This window comes from Pholis gunnellus (genome assembly GCF_910591455.1).
Source record: "Pholis gunnellus genome assembly, chromosome: 2".
NCBI lineage: Eukaryota > Metazoa > Chordata > Actinopteri > Perciformes > Pholidae > Pholis > Pholis gunnellus.
This window is the reverse complement of record NC_136536.1, coordinates 6163121-6182661: the sequence shown is the minus strand read 5'-3', so window position 1 is coordinate 6182661 and position 19541 is coordinate 6163121. Positions and strand designations below refer to the sequence as shown.

The 19541-nt window shown below is 42.6% G+C and overlaps 2 protein-coding genes across 5 annotated transcripts; one reads left to right on the top strand and one right to left on the bottom strand.

Annotated features, from left to right (window-relative positions):
- Positions 1-1120: 1120 nt before the first annotated feature.
- On the top strand, positions 1121-8662 carry hmga1a (high mobility group AT-hook 1a). 3 transcript variants are annotated; one of them, XM_079170444.1, is made up of 5 exons: positions 1121-1148; positions 3263-3381; positions 4351-4431; positions 5831-5902; positions 6620-8662. In XM_079170444.1, the coding sequence occupies exons 2-5, from the start codon at positions 3283-3285 to the stop codon at positions 6683-6685; spliced, it is 318 nt and encodes a 105-aa protein (XP_079026570.1). In that variant the 5' UTR covers positions 1121-1148; positions 3263-3282; the 3' UTR covers positions 6686-8662. The 3 variants fall into 3 exon arrangements, with proteins under 3 accessions (XP_079026570.1, XP_079026568.1, XP_079026569.1); XM_079170442.1 differs by lacking the exon at positions 1121-1148 and adding an exon at positions 2434-2508; XM_079170443.1 differs by lacking the exon at positions 1121-1148 and adding an exon at positions 2492-2538.
- Positions 8663-8806: 144 nt separating this feature from the next.
- smim29 (small integral membrane protein 29) lies at positions 8807-12621 on the bottom strand. Of its 2 annotated transcripts, none has more exons than XM_079170471.1 (5): positions 12533-12621; positions 11707-12057; positions 11552-11577; positions 11315-11420; positions 8807-10298 (listed from the first exon to the last, which is right to left on the bottom strand). In XM_079170471.1, the coding sequence occupies exons 2-5, from the start codon at positions 11812-11814 to the stop codon at positions 10230-10232; spliced, it is 309 nt and encodes a 102-aa protein (XP_079026597.1). In that variant the 5' UTR covers positions 11815-12057; positions 12533-12621; the 3' UTR covers positions 8807-10229. The 2 variants fall into 2 exon arrangements, with proteins under 2 accessions (XP_079026597.1, XP_079026598.1); XM_079170472.1 differs by having other exon boundaries at positions 11315-11411.
- Positions 12622-19541: the final 6920 nt, after the last annotated feature.

The following is a 19541-nucleotide window of genomic DNA, read 5'->3' as shown; positions in this document are numbered from 1 at the left end:
ACTGTACTCAAATTGCTGACATGTGCTGTGTCTGTACAGTGATAATAAACAGTTATTTGTAGCGTTTGCTCATTGTCGATCATTAGAATGAAGAAAATATATAAAATGATGAGAAATGCTGCTCCGTTATAAGTTTCCAGTGTCTGGACTGATTATGCAACAAAAAGCTAATATCAGTCACATTGTCAAGTCCCCTCATTGGTCTCCAGGTGGTGCTAATGGTTGAGACGGACAACATTCCTCACACACACACACACACACACACACACACACACACACACACACACACACACACACACACACACACACACACACACACACAGAGTGGACCTATTTTCCTGTCCCCATCCCCGCTCCTAGGGTCTGGGTATGGCAGAGATGTGTGAGGGTGTGGGGGATGGGGCTGAAGTAGTTGTGGAAGATAGAGATGAAGGAAGTGAATAGAGTGAGAAATGGGGAGGGAGGGAGGGAGGGGGGGGCATGCAAGGCGAGCACATGCTGAGCAGAACATTCTACTCATTGAGAAAAGCGCGCTCTCCATTCTTGCCCCATGCAATCCCCCTTTTCACCAAACTCCCACTCCCTCTCGTCATGTGCGTACTGTATGTCGATATCTGTCTGCAGATGAGCAAAGGCTTTGGGCTGACAACGTGGTTGAATGTTTTTGTTTACAAGTGATTCAAAGAGAAGTCCTGACACAACGGATGGAGAAGTGAAATATGCACAGATGATGATAAACTTTTTGGACCACTCTCAGGTCACTATACATTCTCGGTATCTGTTTTCAATTGCGTAGCAGAGGAGCCATCGACTCCAGATGGGCAGTTCATTTACATCAGAAACCGTGGTGTGAAAGTACCAGTAGGCGGTTTGATTAGAGAACAGTTCGGAGCGTCTATACCTTCACCTTGTCTCCTCTGTATATCCCCCACAGCCATGCAATAGACATCGGACCCGTTTCACATGCAAAGCGGTCACATCAACACCGAGTGGGAATAACGTGAAGGGCTCACCTGTGTCTATATGAATGACAGAGGTAGAAGTAGGCAAGGTAGTTTATTTTACTCATCACTTGACCCAGAGGAACAAATGATGTCCTTTAGAGTCGGGGCACATAAACTCATTTATACTCAGGGAAAAACTTTAAGGTAAGTTCATTTGTTGTGAATTTGTATGAACTTTTACTGAAATAACGTGTACCTCATTTGAATTGAACATTAAGCAAAGAACAGAGGAGTAACCTGGTGTTGCTTTAGTGCACTTTTATTTTGTGTATTTTTATTTTTTCCCAAAAATATTTGAACACTATCCCTGTCTGTCAATCATTCAGTATTGAAAATACATCCCACATTTTTTAAGTCAGTAACTTTGACTGAGACCTTTTAAAAGGTTGTTTGAGATTAAAAAATGGCAACAAAAATAGTGAAAAGACAAAAAACAAAATCAATATATATTCTTCTGTGTGTTGTTGGGCAGGTTTACAAATCCCAAAAATAAATGTGTATCAAAAGCCAGATATGCGATTAAGAAACCATGAATAATATTTAAAACAGTCAAATAGAAGACTTAATCCTAGAAGACAACCAATAAAACACCTTAAAATAGCACAAGAGCGATCTATGACACCTTATACTGCTACTCCACTACATTTCAGAGCGAAATACGTACTTACAGATACTTCTTAATTTGATACTCAAAAGTGCATTTCTGCTGACTCACATAGCACACTTGCCTACATTTACTTAACATTTTTGACACGCCTGTTTTGCGTTGGAGAAGTTTTAAATTGTGGTGTTGCTGCTTTTACTCAAGGATCTGAATGTGTCTTCCACCGCTGGCTTTAAGAGGAAAATAACAAGAAATGCCACTCTGAGTTTAAAACCGGCTTGTGTTTACATTGGAGGGGGGGGGGGGTCAGAGTTCACTCACCATCACTGTGGAGACTCTGGTATGTACTGTTGAGCACATACATACAATACGTGACCATTGTAAACATTTCTTGCATAGCAGAAAGTATATTCTGCCACTTAAACACATGCTTTTTGGTATTTTGTTATCAAACTTGTGGAATAAGAAGGATGTCTTCCTGGCTCCTCCACTGTTGGTGGCCCATTTATCAAATCTCCGCCCTCCCATGAGGGCGGCTCTTTAAATGGCCTCAAACCCCCTCCTGCCTGGCGCCCTTTTTTGTTATCTGCTGAAGACACACGTGCTATTTATAGGACGTCGTAGGAAAAAACTTCTCAACCTGCTGGTAAGAATTTTAAAGCTTATTTAGTACAAAAAAAAAAAAAAAAAAAAAAACCGTCCTCTTCTTTAATTCATAGCGGGGTCCTTATTTAACACTGCACGCTCTGGGAGTTTGAAAGGGGCGGGCTGTGCGTCGTCTGACGAATAAAAGCTGTAGCCTATAGAGCCGTTCAAGGCTTTTTAACCGGGTACAACCAGCCAGGCTTAAAGGAAACATTAGGTCTTAAATTCAGAGCAGCGATTACAGCCGAGCGATAGGTGAGTGCAAGAAACGCAGCGGCAGAGCCGGTGAGATTTTTTTTTTTTGCATGCTTGATAAAAACAAGAACCGGATTTTATTACATTTTACAGCGCTGGAGCTCGAGGTGGGGTTGCATGCTTTAAACGTGAAGCTGCCTTTTGTTGAGGGTCCGGGCTGTTACCGCCGCAAACTAACCCAACGCACCTCGCTTGGTTCCATATATATATATATATATTAAAATATATATTTTTTTCTTTTTTTCTTAACGTGTCCATGCAGGCTCTGTTTTACCTGGAAGTCTCTTCCCGAGCACACACATACACACCAGCCATTGTATGGGTCTGTGTTTGTGTGTGTGTCTCCGGCGTGCAGACACGCTGCGAGATAGTTCCACGCGCAGGGCCGACCACAGCACACAACAACTACAGTAAAGGGGAGGGGGGGGCTCTAACATGCTCGGTGTGCGGGGAGGGAGCAGCGGGTTCAGACGTCTTTTTGCAGATTTGTGCGACCGCCGACTGAGTCAATCCCTTGTTTGTGTGGCACCGTCGGCTGCGTGAAGGAGCACACATGAGACAGAAATAGACCTGGAAATAAGCGCGGATTAATCTGAGTTAAACGCGTTACCGTTGTGCGGTCAGTCCGCTCATTTTTCTGGTTTGTTGTTGCGGTCAGTGAGTTTAATAGCCCCCTGTGTTTTTATTTTTTTTTGTGAGAACTTGGCGCCGTGTCGTCCTGCTGCAGGCCTGACCCGTGTGATTTATTTCCTAGGTCTGAAGAGCTGAGGAAATATGAGCGACAAGGGGACAGTCTCGCCGAAAGAGAAGGAGGCAACAGAGAAGAGGGGGCGTGGAAGACCCCGCAAGCAGCCCCAAGTAAAGACCTCTGACGTAAGTAGTGCCAATTTATGCATTAAAGTGGGTCATTGCATCCGGTTTGTGTTTCACGAGAGTGTCGGCGACCTGAAACGCAACCAAAGGTGGGCGTGTGCACGAAGAGCAGGAAAGGAGTTTGAGGTGTTTTTAAAAAAAACAACCAGGAAACGATAACAAGCCCTCCGGTCACATCTGTTCCATTTAGTGCTCAGGTAGATGTTGTTGCAGGTGAGGTGCTCGTGCATATCCGTGACATAAGCCCCCCTTTGCTTTTCCACTGAGCCACACTGAATCACCATATGGCTGCAGCGAGTGACCATTTGCTCACCCCCATGTCGTCGTAAGCATAGAAGTCTACACCAAACTTCCTGTGTGTCTTGACAGGTTTGTAAGCAACCGGTAACCCAACACCTTTAAACCAGGTTTCACCCCCCCCCCCCATATATGACTCCCCTCTGCCCGTCATGTAATGGATGACAGCAGAATGGCTCACACAGCTGTCACTCAGCGAGGTGCGTTTCAGTATTGAATTGCTCGGTTGCTATGAGCTGCAGTTGTAAACACTCCTGCAACAGGAGAGCGGTCCGCCATGACACGGCTTACAACCACACATGATCACGTGATCAAGGCTCTGAATTTACCTTGCATTTTGTAGTTGATGGTAATCCCCCCCCACCTCCTCCCTCGGTGGTAACTTGGATATTCCCCTTTCTGCACCTCGGTGTGGTTGTTTTAGTTTTAGTCAGAGTTTACTATTTATCAACCAGTGTTTGTCTTCATGAACACTTTAGTTGTTAACAGTTTACATAGTTTGTTTCCGTGGTTCTCCTGCAGCTCTGAGCACCTGTCAAAGTAGCACCGTCCTTAAAGTTGAACTTTACGCCTGTGAGAGTATTGCGTGCAACTGTAAAATGTTATCTGATGTTTCGCCGTATGCTGATACTCTGCGGCATGCTAACTATTTTCACCGTCGTGATTGTCCAGGAACCAAGCGGCTCCCCGGCTCCCAAGAGGTCCAGAGGACGGCCGAAGGGCAGCAAAAACAAGACGGCCACCAAGGGCAAAGTAAGTCAACCCCCGCCATGTTGTGATTTCAGTATCCTGACCCGGAACGGTAGGCACAGCTTCAAGACCACTTCCCTCATCTAACCCTTGATTCCTCTTGGTTGATTAGCGCTTTAACGGTAGCTAACCCCATCCTCTTAAAAAAAAAAAAAAAAAAGGACGTCCTGCTGTTACTTGTGATATATCGGTTGGCTGCAATGTAGCTGCCCCCCCCTCCTCCTCCTGGTGTCAGAAATAGCCTGGCTTGGGTTTCCCATTGTAAGGACCTTGGTTTACTGCCTTACTTTTTTTTATTTTTAAGTGATGCTCTACCCTGTACTTCCTGTCCTCCAGCTTCCTGCAGCTTGTCATGCACAGTTTGGTGCAGGTGCAGAGGCCGCAAGCCTGTTTCCGAGCTGACACTAAGCACCCCTCCGCCTCCACCCAGCACACAGCCCTAGTTCTTCTCTGCCCGTCGTCTCCATAGCAACAACTGATTTTTTTTTTTTTTCTTCTCTCCCCCGCCCCAACCCTCCAGCTCCCCCGTGCGCTCAGTCTTCACTGCTATGTATGGAAGAGAGAGAGAGACACACACACACACACACGCATATACATGTATGATATAGGTTTAGCCTGCAGAGGGCTTGTGTCTCCGCTCCGTCCCACCAGCTGTCTCTGAGCCTCAGACCAGGTGGCCGGCGAACTGGAGTGCCCTGTGTGCAGTTCCTGTCGGCCTTCCAGATAATAGCCAATGAACCCAGTGCCCCCTTTTTTCTATCAGTCTCACTGCAGAGTTACGACTGCCATCTGCAGGCAGCCAGCAGCAGAGCTCTGTGGAGATTTGGCTTGTTTATACCAAGGGGTTCCTCAACCTTTAGTAGCTTAAGGCCCACTTCTGACTGTTTTCCAAGGACCACCGTACCCAGTAAACGAGAGAGGGAGAGAAAACACGACATGGCGCAACAAGCAGAGAAAATAATCTGGGCTGTAAATATGCTTAATGTCAGCTGAAATGGCTAAAATAAATAATCTGCTTACCCGTACTTATCACTGCCTGCCATTATGATTAATGTAGGCCTATATTTTCCTCAACGCAGTCTTGAGAGCTTTGGGAAAGGTTTGACGCCCATAAGTTTGTTTCAAAAAGCGTCGCTGCATCTGCACTGCTAGCTAACGGTAACAACAACGGTTTGGTGCGACTTGGTGATAGTTGAACATAACTGCTCGTTGACGGTTTGATTAACTCTTCTCTACTCGTGAATTCTTCAGCACATTTAGATAAAAAAAAAAAAATAACAAGCTTTGTAAATTGCAAAAAAAAAGAAGTTTTGAGCTGTTATCTAACCGTTTGGCAGCAGCTCTTGCGGCCCACTAGATGGCGCTCTGTTAACCTGCACTCTTCTTCTTCTTCTCCTCACAGAAGGCAGCAGCAGCAGCAGCAGCAGCAGCCACGGCTGTGGGGGGGAAACGCAGAGGGAGACCTAAGAAGGAGGTAAGAGTCCTCTGACGAACAGTTCAACATCAGGGCTCGCTTTTGTTTTAAACCATTCTGCCCCGGATTGAATTATGATTGGAATGACAGTCTGCAGGGCGAAAATTGCATTTTCCTAATTCCCCTGCCTGCATCCTTCCTCTCCGATGAGTCATTTTTTTTTTAGTCATCACAGCTATTTGTGTTATGGAGTTTGTTCATTTTAGAGCAGCTCTGTAGTCTTTAAACCTACGAAGATATTCTCTTCTTAAAGTGTTCCTCGTCCAAATGTTGAGTTTTCTTCTTTTTGTAACTGCAAACATGAGTTGCCGTAACATGTCACGTGCAGCGTGTTTTTTAATGGAGGAAGAAGCTCTCGTAGTAGCATTGTGTCGTGTGCGTGAGTGGTCGGGGCGTACTGTTGAAACAAGCCTGGATTGAATTAGTCACAGAGAGGAATGACCCAAAGTTACCCTCTCATTTTTATGAATGAACATCTTGGGCAGCAGTGAGTGTGAGCAGGAAAAGCAAGGGAGCAAAAACAGGATGCCTCATTGTGACTCACCGCTCTTATGAATCACATTTCACTACAGATGGCTCACTCTTCCCCTGGGTCTTCTTCATGCCATAGTGGTTTATCAGAGAGATTTATAATAACATTTTGTTTTAAGGGTGGTGTTTATTACAAGTAAAAACATGCTTTTTTTTTCCTTTTTTTTTTTTTCCTTCCTGTCCCAGGAGAAGGAAGAAAAGGCATCCCAGGAATCATCCGAGGAGGAGGAGGAAGATGAAGAAGAGCAGTAATTACAACGCATGCTACCTCACTCAACATACTGACTTACTGTTAACCAGAACTGGGCTGTATCTTCAACACCAGGTGCCACCACATGACCACTGTTCACGACAAAGGCCTCTTTGCCAAAAGGAGGGTTAACGCAGTACAAATATCATGCAGCCGCACTGGATAGAACGATGGACCTTTTGCTCAAGCATAGATCTAAGAATTACATGAAAGGTAACGGTCCTTTTCTCAACATGTCATGTTATCACGAGTCTTTTATACTGGACAAAGGTGTGCTCAGAGGAGCCTGGACATTTCAGTTTTCCCCCCTAAAGATGGTTTGTAGGACATTTCCTCTGCTTAATGTTACTTATTTGTTGAACCTGCATCTGAGATGGTAGGGCATATAGAATTTTATTTTATTTTTTTTCCCTCCATGTTTTGTACTGGACAAAGGTGAATTTTACCTATACTTGCTGTTATTTTTTTTTTTGTGTGTGTTCGTGTGAAGTGGTTAACCTATCCTTTGCATCGTATTATAGATGGAGTTGAGCTTCAGCGTTTAAGATGAGATAACGGGCGGTAGAGGTGTATTTTTCCCGCTTTTAAAAAAAAAAAAAATGAATCTGCATTAACTGATTTTGCCCCATCCCACCAGTAGAGCAGAATCCTCTTCACCACCTTTTACCCACATCCTGTCGGACAGTTCAGGTCTCGTTACGCTTCAAGAGGTCCTCTGCGTGTAGTTGGGAGATGTAACGTGTATTGTTAGTCTGATTACTTACTGTTTTTGTTCCTTCGGGTTACATACCATTTAAACAAACATGAGTGTGCTGCTTTTCAATAAAACTCAAATCTTTTTTTTTTTTTTTTTGGTATAATATGTGTTTTTAAGGATAGTTGGCAGAGAGCATCAGTGTAATTTCTTCAGGGAGCTTTTACGAATGCCGTCACATCGGTGTCTTTGTCCTCAACATGGCGTCTTTGTCTTCACATGGTCCTCAGTTTCCACGCGCTCACCCAATCACTCGCAAGGCAAATTGCAATTGGTCAAACAAGGAGTTTGATTGTAATGCAGGATAGTTGGTGGTGTTTACTATCCAACAGGGCTGCAAGTATGTTTTTCATTCCATCTAGCTCTCACTGCTTCACCGGGCTTGGTCCTTCTGTCATCACCTAGAACAGTAATCTACTTAAATAGTCTTTTGTGTGTGTTGTTCGCTGTCTGCTACAAGGAGAGAAAAAAAAAAAGTTTGTGTATTTCTAAGTGTCAGGGAACCTGCAGTCACAGTCCACTTAACTGGGTTTTTTCCACACACCTAAGCTGCTACAACCTCAGTTACGAACCCGGAAAACTGCAAACGGGCGATACATGGCCTGGAATTTCATACCTCACTCAATGGCTTACTTTACAGTGTAATTGCATTTAACTGTTTTTTTTTTTTGTTTTTTTTTAAATGTAACCTCTGGCGTGAGTTAGAAAGATGTTATTACAAAGGTTTTTTTTTTTTTTTTTTTTTTAACCTGTCATGGTATATCCAAGATGTCAAATGTTGTGATTGTGTGCGCACACGCAGCACGTCTTGGCTCGTTCATAACCGGAGCTCGCAGACAGGTTAACGTGTGAAGCGAGTCAGGGAGACCTGTCGGCTTGACGACTGTGTTCGCTGACTGTGGTAGACTAGCAGGTGTGTTTTTATTCTTCTGGTGCACTGAAATGTTTGGTTCAGATGTTCATGGACTAATGTTTGTGATGGACTGGCCGCTCTTTTCCACTTAACTGTCCCGTCAGCCGTACTCGTACACCGGTCGTTTCGCGTATCTTTCCCAACATCCTCAAACTACTCTGGAGACAATATCGGTATCATTTTTACATGCCAACATCCGTTCAATTATATACTGTAAACTCAATAGGATGGGATCATTCTTTTTAATGTACACCGTATATAAATGTACAATGTCTATATTTCTATGGTGCCCTACAACAATTTGTATCAGAAATGGTCAATAAAGAATTTTTCTTTGTGAATTTTTCTGTCATGCATCCAGTTTTTCCACCCAACACCCCACTAGACCTGCAGGTGTGCATCGTAGTCCTTGATACCATGCAGAATAATTGAGATAACAATGAGCATAAAGACGAGTCGTACCACTTTATTCATGTTTAAATCAACAGTCTGAAGGTGCTGCCAAATGCACATTTACATCAGTAGTTCATTGACTTTTCACGTGCGACCTGAACTGTTATACCAGTGCAAACCAATGTAATGATTGGATATTAGAACAGCTTCAATTGTGACTAGACTATTTCATAAATTAATTTGTCTTTTAACACAAAATATAGTCTTCAGATAATTCATATAAAATGAACAGTGAGTTGTAAAGATGACCGGGGAGCACGGAGGAACATAAATGTTTTTAGGTCCACAAATCACAAGTTAAAGTCTATAAAAATGCTCTCATTATGATAGACATCTAGATGTGATGCATAACATCAAGTTCAGGCATCATCTGTCCAAGACATTTATAATCCTAACCAATAAATGTTCCCCTTAAAAGAACACCTCGTTGTATTAAGATTACATTCCCGACTGCAAAGGCAAATGAAGGTTACATTTCGTCCAGAAAAGAAAAGGAGCGAGCGAGGTTTCCTGAGTGCTTGGTACAGTCAGACCTTTGGCATCCATCCTCAGCTGGAGGTGCATTTATGTTGGTGCCATGCCATTAGACAGGACATATTCAGGGCACTAGTCACAGCTCATGTTGTGGATGTGAGGGGGTTGGTGTTATTACACCATGCCATTGATAAGAGTCATAGGATTTGGCTAAACCAAAAAAAGATCCGGGGCGTGGGGAGGAAATTAAAACCAAAAGGGGCACGTTTCAATTTTGGACTCAAAATGAAACTGATAATTCACCCAACCTATCTAAACTATCTCATAAATATCTCATATCTCTCTTTATTTGAATTTAAAAGTCACACTATAGTGCTTTATGTCAACAAATGCAACTTGAAAACTGAAAGCATTTCATCAAAGAAGCCATATTGGTTTTTAATGCACTGCAAACAACCTCTTCACAACAACCAATCCAAACTTCTCACTGCAAGAGTGATGACTTTAAAACTAGTGCAGAACATTCATACGCTCACCACACCGTCAACACCGCCCCCAAATTAAAGTCAGTGCAAATGCCTACTGCAACCCACAGGAACATAACCGCCTGCCACATGCCGCCCACTACAACAGAATGCATGTAAACAGCAGAGTAAACCCACAGGAGCCTTCATCTTTAGAAAGACTACACATGTCTTAACTTTGAGTCATAGCAGTGAATACCACAGTAAAAAAAAAGAAAGGTTTGAATAAATATTTTCAAATAAATTAATGAATGGCACCGTGTCTGTTACAGGATTGGAGCCTCGGTCTGTACATAAAACAGGATGGATGACGGCAAAACGGTGGCGAAGATAAATCAGACAAACAAAGATTGTCTTGTGCATGACTTCAAAAAATGGCTGAAGGTTTTCTCCACACTGAGAATGTTCTGTGCCGTGGTTTACCGCCATCATGCATTGACATCTTTGGTCAGAAGAGGGCGTCGCTGCTGATAACTTCTGGCCCAGCCTTGTACAATCTGAGGACATAAAATGTTCATTTTTACAATATTATTTCTAATGAGGATATGTAAACTGTTGTTACTGTGATAAAAATGGTTGGTTCACCCAAATCACACAAAAAGAAAAAAAGACTCACCTACCGAGTGGTGTCAAGCAATGACGATTATGTAAGTGGCCAAATGTTTTGTGATTTGGGCGAACAGACCCTTTAAGGACAACATGACAATAACAATAGTAGCATCTTTAACTAATACATAACTGTATTTGATGGTATTGTTCTTCCCTTTTTAATATGACAACAACTGTGGAGTAAAACTTAATGAACAACTTTACCCTTGGACAACACTGCCCCCTAGTGTTTCTCATGGCTCAGTGCATTATGTCTGACTGGAATTAACCAGGTCAATTATGTCATGCCTGTAGTGTTATTCTATCTATAACCATCTATTTATATTTCTAAACTAGAGCATTTATACCACCAGGAGTATCAGAGGAACTTCAGACAAATAGATTTGGTTTTAGTAACTACTGTTAACCGAACATAAATATTGATTCTAGGAAATAACTTTGGGAGAAACTAAAACTAGCCACCAGACAGATATTGTGAGGGATTTGAGGCTTGCAAACAAAACGAGTAGTGCAACTTTTCTACTATATTACTACAACCACCACTATCACTAAACTTTCTACTGTACTTCTTGCAGCCAAGTTTCTATGTGGGGGAGGAAGTGACTGACCAAATGAGGAACTGATGTGCTGTTATGGCGCAATCAACGACAACCACACAGTTTAAAGAAATACACTCAGAGAGAACTAGGCGACCGTGTCTTTTGTGGAAATATCAGTTGTGTTAAGATCTGACATGCTTAATCCAACCCTCTACATTTAGAAAGAATAACTTGTAACTACATTTTCTAAGTAATGATCCCGACTTCGATGTGATTTCCCAATGACTCGTCCCACTCGCATTCAGAGAAATGTCCCGGAGAACACGAAACTCCAAAAGTTCTGAAAAGCAAAGGGTGCATCCTACCCGTGTGTCCTCCTCCTTCCACAACATCTCTTGCTCCGCTTCGTTCAGCTCCTCTGAAGGATCATATGTGTAAACCGGTAACAGCTGATGACGGAGTCTGTCGATTCTGCGGGACAACACAAAAGAAATCCCAACATCGATTTGATGACGTCCACTGGTTCACAGAAGCGAAAGCAATCGGGTTAATCAGAGAAGCATTGTGCCCTAAAAATCAATGCAGGTAGATTAAAAGCCTACCTCCTTTTCTTACGGATATACATGACCTGAAACAGACAATAATTAACACTATTACATGTACTGTGTTATGACGGTGCCTTTTAATTTTGCAGCTTGTATGCACGCTTTCCAGCAAGTTAACTTTGTGTGGGTCGTCCTATGTCAGTGCAACTTACCACAGCTGCAGCTATTCCAATAATGGTGATGAGGAAAAATGGCACCAACACATAGCTGACTGCCACATCTCCATCTATGATGGCAGGGGTCTCAGTGGTGCTGTTCATTGCATATGATCAGGAGAGGGGGGGGAGAGGGGGGGGGGGGTGCGCTGCTTGTGCAGGGCCTCTACAAACACGCTCCCTGTGTCGGACAGTGTGCAGGGCCTCTACAAGCAGCGAACCCCGTCCCTGTGTCGGACAGTGTGCAGCGGCTCTTTCCTGAAGCGGCCCCCTTGTTGTTCATGCCTCATCCTCGTCGTTCATGTGACTCCCACGTGGTATCACTGCCCTTCCTAATCAGCGACGAATCTGACGAGGGGCACGGAACGAAAATAATTTGCACGCGAGCATATCAAGGAAGTAACGTCAGTAAAGACCCATTTTTTTCTACAAATAGGCACAACTAAGAAAAGGCTTTGCGCAATCAAATTGGCCAATTTAATATAATATAAACAGTTAATGTCTTACTAGCAAGAACCGGAAAAGTATCAGACGGAAATACAACCACTGCTGTCAATGAACGTTCCCTTTTAAAAGCCCCGCGTTGACCTAACGGCTACCTTTTTAATGCATCCCATGCTATACACCTATTAACGTAATAATCATCGCCAACAATTGCCGTTAGCTGCTCCGGTAACCGTTAGATGACACAGGTACCAATGACAAGTTGATTTATTGCACAAACAAGCAGAAACAAGCCCCTCCGCGAGACGAGGTTTATCTCTAACGAGCTACAAAAGACCTGTTTATCGTATTAGATCAATCTGAGTAAATTGTCACTCACTGTGCGGTGTGGAAAAGCTCTCTTTTGAGAGACGTTATGATGTGTTTGTGGTACGCAGGCAGCTGTCTTCCGTTAGCAGGTTAATAGCGTGGTACCGACGGCAGCACTTCCGGTCTGAATCTGTCACAATAAAAGCACCATGACCACACATAATTTCACGAATTATATGTCAAACAAGGCTTCCCCCTCTACATGTATTTATTATTTAATTTGCATGCAATTTATTCCCACTCACGTTGTGCATTTGGTGTCGTGGGGAATTACAAATCCTTTTGAACCACATCTGGAGCAAGCATCCCAAAAATAACAGGATCTGCTATCATCACAGCATCTTAGTGTGTTGATATGGCAACGGTGTTACACAGAAACAATTTTAAGATATCTACTCACGTGCTAAAGAAGAACTGGGACTGTAATATTCTTTCACTTCGGGAACACATCACATTGTGTGGTGTTTATTTTTCTCACAGACTAATAATATATTAACACATTTAAAAAACAACCTAATCACCATGTTGTGTGTTGGTCAAACATCTGTAAAGAATCTCGTGCGTAGGGGCAACGGGTAAAGTCACATCTGCTGGAGTAATTTAGAAATTCCTATCATTTTTGATAAATGCATGACATAAAATAATACAGGGCTGCTGCTGTTATTATCATCACCAAATGTAAGATCATTGGCTGTACATATTAGTTAAGTAAGTTAATATGGTATTTTAATTTTACAGAGTAGGAGCCGGCAGGGGCAACATCAAGTGCCCATCTGTGGTAAATCCGTCTGCGCATGCTCAAGACTGAGTGCTGTCCTCCTCCTGCAATTTGATTGGCTGTTTGCCGAGCACTCCCATCGTCATTGCCTCGTAATTGGCGAAAACCTTTCCTCTATGAAATATGTGGATTGTCGTTAACTGTCTTCAAGCACCGATTTGAATGTTTACCTCTTGGGGAATAATTTGAGATTAAACACCTCGGTGGCCACCATGTCAAACTAAAACGCTGTTGAAAAAATATTCAAACGTGTGGAGCGGTACTGCAGAAAATAACAGACTAACTGTGAGGTTGTGAGAGAAAACGTCTCTTTGCCTCCCGTGAGCTGTTAAACTGGGCAAACGGACAGCCATTAAATAGGCGAGTTTAGTAGCTTGCAATAAATTGTAATATGTAAATTGTGTTATTTACCCCATTTTTTGACAAAGAGAAGCAGGACTGAGATGGCAGATGGAAGAAAATTCCGAAACGAAAGGGACTCCATGAGGTTTTGAAGAAATTCCCACGGAGGCTACCATAATTAACCATGTCACATCCATCCATCCAGGTAAGATGAATCTGTCTCCTGTCTTTTAAAACAAGTTTTAAATACTCTCTAAAGCTCTCCAGCACAAAAGGAAGGCCGGTCAGAACTGAGTTTACTAGTCGGTGACTCTTATCTGGGAACTATGATGTATGAGGGATGTCACAAAATGATTTATGTATGACAAAACAACATTGCTGGATGAATGTAAAAGGAAGAGACATAACTATATCATTCTGAGATCCTTACCTCTTGTGGGAAAAAAAACAAATGTATAGTTTTAGTCTGAAGGATGCATCAGACACGTTGTGACTTGTTTGCAAAGGCCATTTGACCTCAAATGCACCACATACTGTAATATTCACAGCTGGAAAACAAACAAACATCACAGCATCTTTGCTGTCTCGATTTCTTATCATTGTTTTTAGTATATGCAGTTTGCACTTTGAGACGAAATTGAAGGTGTGAAACAGCAGCATGGAATAGCCCAAAAGTAGCTTTATTGAATCAGTCAAAACGTCAGAAAACGCGACTGTCGGTAGATCAGAGGAGGACAGGTTTAAGAGAAACAAAACAATGGAGTGATCACAACGGATATTTGTTTTATTAGCTGTTTCTCTCTGGAAAAGTCCTGAGAACTTGATGGAGTTTTGATTCAGTGACGATTCAGTGCAGTGGAAACTGATGAGGTTGAACTGAGCTTGACAGAGCTTGACTTTTACCACAAAACATTCACAGACTGCACTTCACTCATCGTTGTCCTCAGACACACTGAAGCAGCAGAAAAAACTCATCAAGATGGAGAAGAATACTCGGACTAATTCCTTCTTTTTCTTCCTCTTGGGGTCACAGACCTCTGCAAATTAAAATGACAACAAGTGCTTTGATCAACTTCGAAGGAATGACTGTAAATGGAGAGTGGGAGGACTGGTGGACGGTTTCCTACCAATCATGTGCGAGGAGTTTATACTGCTGGAGGAGTCGGGATCTTTGACACTGTCCCAGTCCACAAATGAGCTGATGGAATCCAATACAAGACTGCTGTCATAACTGATGTTGTTGACAGTTCCCAATATGTGGTCTCTATCATCCTCAGCCATGGTCATGTTGGTCATGTTGTTCTGCACAGCCTGGGGACTACACACACACACACACACACACAAACACACACAGAGAGTCATTGTTGGTCCATATAATCCTCTCTAGACCAGAGGGAAACAATGACATTATCTTTTTGAGGGCAAAGTTGTGCCTGCATCAGCTTAGGATCCACTACCTGACACTTCTCACATATTGTTTCCACATGAGAAAAAAAGTCCAGCTGTCACATGCAGACGGGATGCTGACGTCAACAGTTTTAAAGTCTGACCTTACACGCCCTGACTCCAGCTCTCTGGTTGATATCAATCTTGTCTCTCTCTCGATACGGCTAACATATTAGCCATCAATTGGCTTTTCACGCGTCTAAACACTGAGCAAGAATCATTTTGAGCCATATGCATTCATTTTCAGTTTTACAAAAAAATGAACGAAAGAGGCTAAAAAGCTCTGTAGGGCTGATTTAAAAAAAAGAGTCCTGTGTTGAAAATGTTAAAAGAATTTTACTGTTTTATTTGGTTGAGGTGAAGCAAGTTGTTTTACTACTTTCCATACTGTTGGATAGTTTGATCTACAACAATGCATCCTATGTTGTAAGCTCATCACATATTATACATGTAAAACTGATTTAGACATTAGTGGAGTAAACCGTATACCTCCCTCTGAATTGTATTGACATAGAAGTATAACAAGTAACATAAAATGCAAATACTCAAAAGTGCAAGCACTTAAATGTGCCACTTGGGGGCAGCAAAAACATTGTATATTGGCTTTTAATATGGCAAACTTGTTAGTAAACTGACTATTTATACATCCAGCAGGTTCAGAGCGACATTATCATAAATTGAGAGTCATGTTTGGGTCAAATGGATGGATGCAAGTCCAATAGTCACTCTCCAGAGGGCTTAATCTCACTCTCTAGCTGCTAAATGCTCCTCTGTGTTCACCAACTAGCCGCTCAGTGTGTATGTCTGCCGTTCGGTGCTCACACTGTCATGATTATTAGAAAGATGTTGATTGTAACCATTCTAAGTACCGTATTTGAGGATGACTAAATGCACTTAGCTATTGAAACGGTGAGATTTCTGGTGTTTGAACAAGTAACCGGCCCATTGAATGTTTGTGTACATTAGGTATGCACATGATCACTGATTTAATACAGCCTAACTCAATGTGCCTTTTTGTTTTACCCTCATCCGAAGGTTTAGTGCCCAGAGGACATGATGGTACCTGACGGAGCTATACTCTGTCTGGTGGCTTCTTACCTCTGCGTGGTCTTCTCAGCTGGCAGAACCATAATGACGCCTTCCGGCAGCTGTATGGGGCATCTACGGGAGGGTGGGCATGATCAGAGGTTCCACAGGTAAACAAAGACGCATGCACTCAACAAATAGTACGCACATGAAATTTGTTGCTCAGATATATTGAGCAATTCCCCTTTTACAAGTGTGCCGAGTAGAGAGCAAATGTTTCAAACTGATAGTCCAACAAATATGTGCTTACGACCGCACACCTAAAGAAAACGTACAAATCATCAGCTACCTGTGATCGACGTTGGTCTCTGCAGTGTCTTTGTTGCTGATTGCTTGGCTCCAACTGGTTTCAGAGGCTAAAGTTTCATTGCTACCAAAGGATACATTTACACTTTTATGATCACGTTCAAATTGCACATAAAGATACACATTAGACCAGCCAGTAAAGGATTCTACAATGACTACTATTGTCTTGATACCCTGTGTGCCAAGAAGAGGGTCTAATACACACTTACAAACAACTGTTGCCGGTGCTCCTTGTTATGAATGGATGGGCCAGGATGTTGTTTGGGGTAATCCTTTTCCTGGGATCCATCTGAAGCATTTCCTTCAACAGCTCAACACAAGCGTTCCTGTCAGCAGCGTCTGCACTGTTTGTTTGGTGCGGGCTGAACTAATTAAAAACAAAATTAAAGAAGAGATAAATTAGCATCGGCCTCCCTGGCTCGTGATTGACTATTTAGTGGCAGCATCTACTTGTCAACCTACCGTTTTCAGCTCGTCCAGAGAGGAGAACTGGTGACTCGTGTTTTCCGAGGACTCGATGCCTGTTTCCTCCTCAAACTCCGTTGGCGTCTTTAAAGAGGACAAAATCTACTTGAAGTGTCTCTTCATCGGAGTTAACGCTTTTATACTAACGGCAAAATTATCGAATCGAGGATAATTCATGTTTGGCTATTTAAGTCAAAGAAGGGTGAAGTACTGTACCATTAGTGTCCATCGCAGGAAGTTAAGGCACTTGCGAGTTCCATGGTAGAACAGCTCAGTATTTATTCCACCATTCAGAAGTCTCTTAGGAGGTTCACCCAGGAGGTCGACGATGAAACGCAGCTGGAGACAAAACGCAGCAGAAACGTCCTTATTGACTACTCTAACATGCTATGATGGTGAATATGGTAAAGATTATACCTGCTAAACATCAGCATGTTAGCCTTTAGCTCAAAGCACCACTGTGCCTAAGCAAAGTCTTACAGAGCCACTAGCTGTGGAGTATTTGTGTTCCCACCACTTTGCTTGGTGCGACTGCTCTTAGAGCAGCCAAAGTATTAAAGATGCCTGACGTGTCAAAATAAATATTACTACATACATTAAGACGGACGTAGGAATGAACCCGCAATGGTACTGACCGTGTCATATTCATGTGACCCCGGGAAAAGTGAGAATCCGAGGAGCAACTCGGCCATTACTAAGCCAAGAGACCAGATGTCGATGCTCTCAGTAAATGATAGGCCCAGAATGATTTCAGGTGACCTGGTTGTGGAAGAACAGCGACGTATGAAATGAAGAACACTGTCATGAAAATACAACAGGGCATAAATCACCCCCTAAATGAGAAGGATGCCACAGGAACTTGCACGTGGGCCCTTGAATTCAACAATTTCCCTTCGCTTGTGCTGTATAGACAGCTTTTTAAAGTAGACTCTGTTCCAGGAGGCTCGGGATGATGTTTGTTTGCTGATCTTTTTAAAAAGCTGAAACATGATACTGGGGTTTTCTAATGCTTGCATACCACACAATACAATTTGACCACTTCATCGTTTTAGCCAAGAAACTATGATAACTGTTTTGTTAACATGAAACAACTCTGATGAGAATTTGGAGCCGGGCACAAAGCTACAACTCAGGTATATCAAGTTTTCTTTTTTTTTTTTTTTTTTTTGTAAAGAGCAATGGAAAATACATTGGGAATTTAAATCTAGTCTGACAGAAGAAAATACTGCAAATACGCTCCAGCAGAGTAGTGTCGTCTCAATAACTGACAGGAAACTTGAGTCCAAGCTATTCTAAGTCAAAGGTCTAAAAGTCTCACCGGTAGCTAAGTGGCTGAACACACTGATGAGGCGAGGCTTCGGATGTCTCAAGACTTAAGCCAAAGTCAATGACTTTCACCCTGAATGGCTGTGTCTGATGATCCACCAGCAAGATGTTGTCCAGTTTTAAATCTGTATGGATCAGGCCGAGGCCCTTCAGGGCGCTTAATGCTGTGGCCACCTGCAAGTGAAGTCAAGTCACAGAATAAGAAGGATGTGCCTGAGTGGAAAACGGACAGAGCTTCAGATACTGCTTTCTATCTGGTATCCTTACATCTCTGATGACAATCCTTATGCCATTAAAGGGCATAGGGACCCATTCTCTCTCGGACATGTAGTCATAGAGGCTCATATCCAGCTTTTCAAAGATCATGAAGGTCCGGTCACACTTGTGGAACGATTCAAGACATCTGACGATGTTGGACTTATCATGGTCCAAAGAGCTGAGCTTTCCCAGTATGAACATCTGGGGATGAATTACAGTTTGATTACAGCCATCAACTTTTTATGCGATGGGACTTATAATAACATAAAGAAAACTGAATAGTGATCATCATAAAGCAGCTCACCTCCCTCATGTTGCTGTGCTGGGAATATCTTTGTTTTAAGACCTTCATAGCCACAATCTCTTTAGTGTCCCGTTTAAAACATTCAACGACGTGTCCGTAGCACCCCTGGCCCAGAACACTCAGTGTCTTATAGTTTAAGATTCTGTTTGTTGGACATTTATGTGCCATTTCTGCAAAGAAAACCCAAAGCAAAGTGTGTATCTGTTTATTCCAATTAGATTAGATTAGATTAGGTTAGAAAACGTTATTAATCCCCAGTGGGGAAACTCATTTGCCACCAAAAACTCATACAGACAATAGCCATAATTTAACATGTTCCTGTCTCAATAAGTGTTTTTAATTGTATCTAAAAGCCCCGCCTTGATGATTGTAATCAGATTACCCAGTGTGTGTGCAGACAAAACATTGCCAGCTTGTTTTCACATTGCTCTACCACCATGTTTGATTCAAGATGAACAACTTGCCAAGTGAACTGTACTTAAATTGATGAAGCAATTTACAAGTAGCCACACACTGTTCCTGGTCCCAATCACTTCTTGCTAATTAAAACACTTCAATAAAAGAAATGAAACAAATGTTGTATATGTCACTCGCCTTTCCCACCTGTGACTATAAATCACTGATTCACTTGACCTCAGAAACTCCGAAAACAAAGCAATGCCGACCTGTTATCAGCTGCAGCATGTCCTGCGTTCAGCCATTATGTCC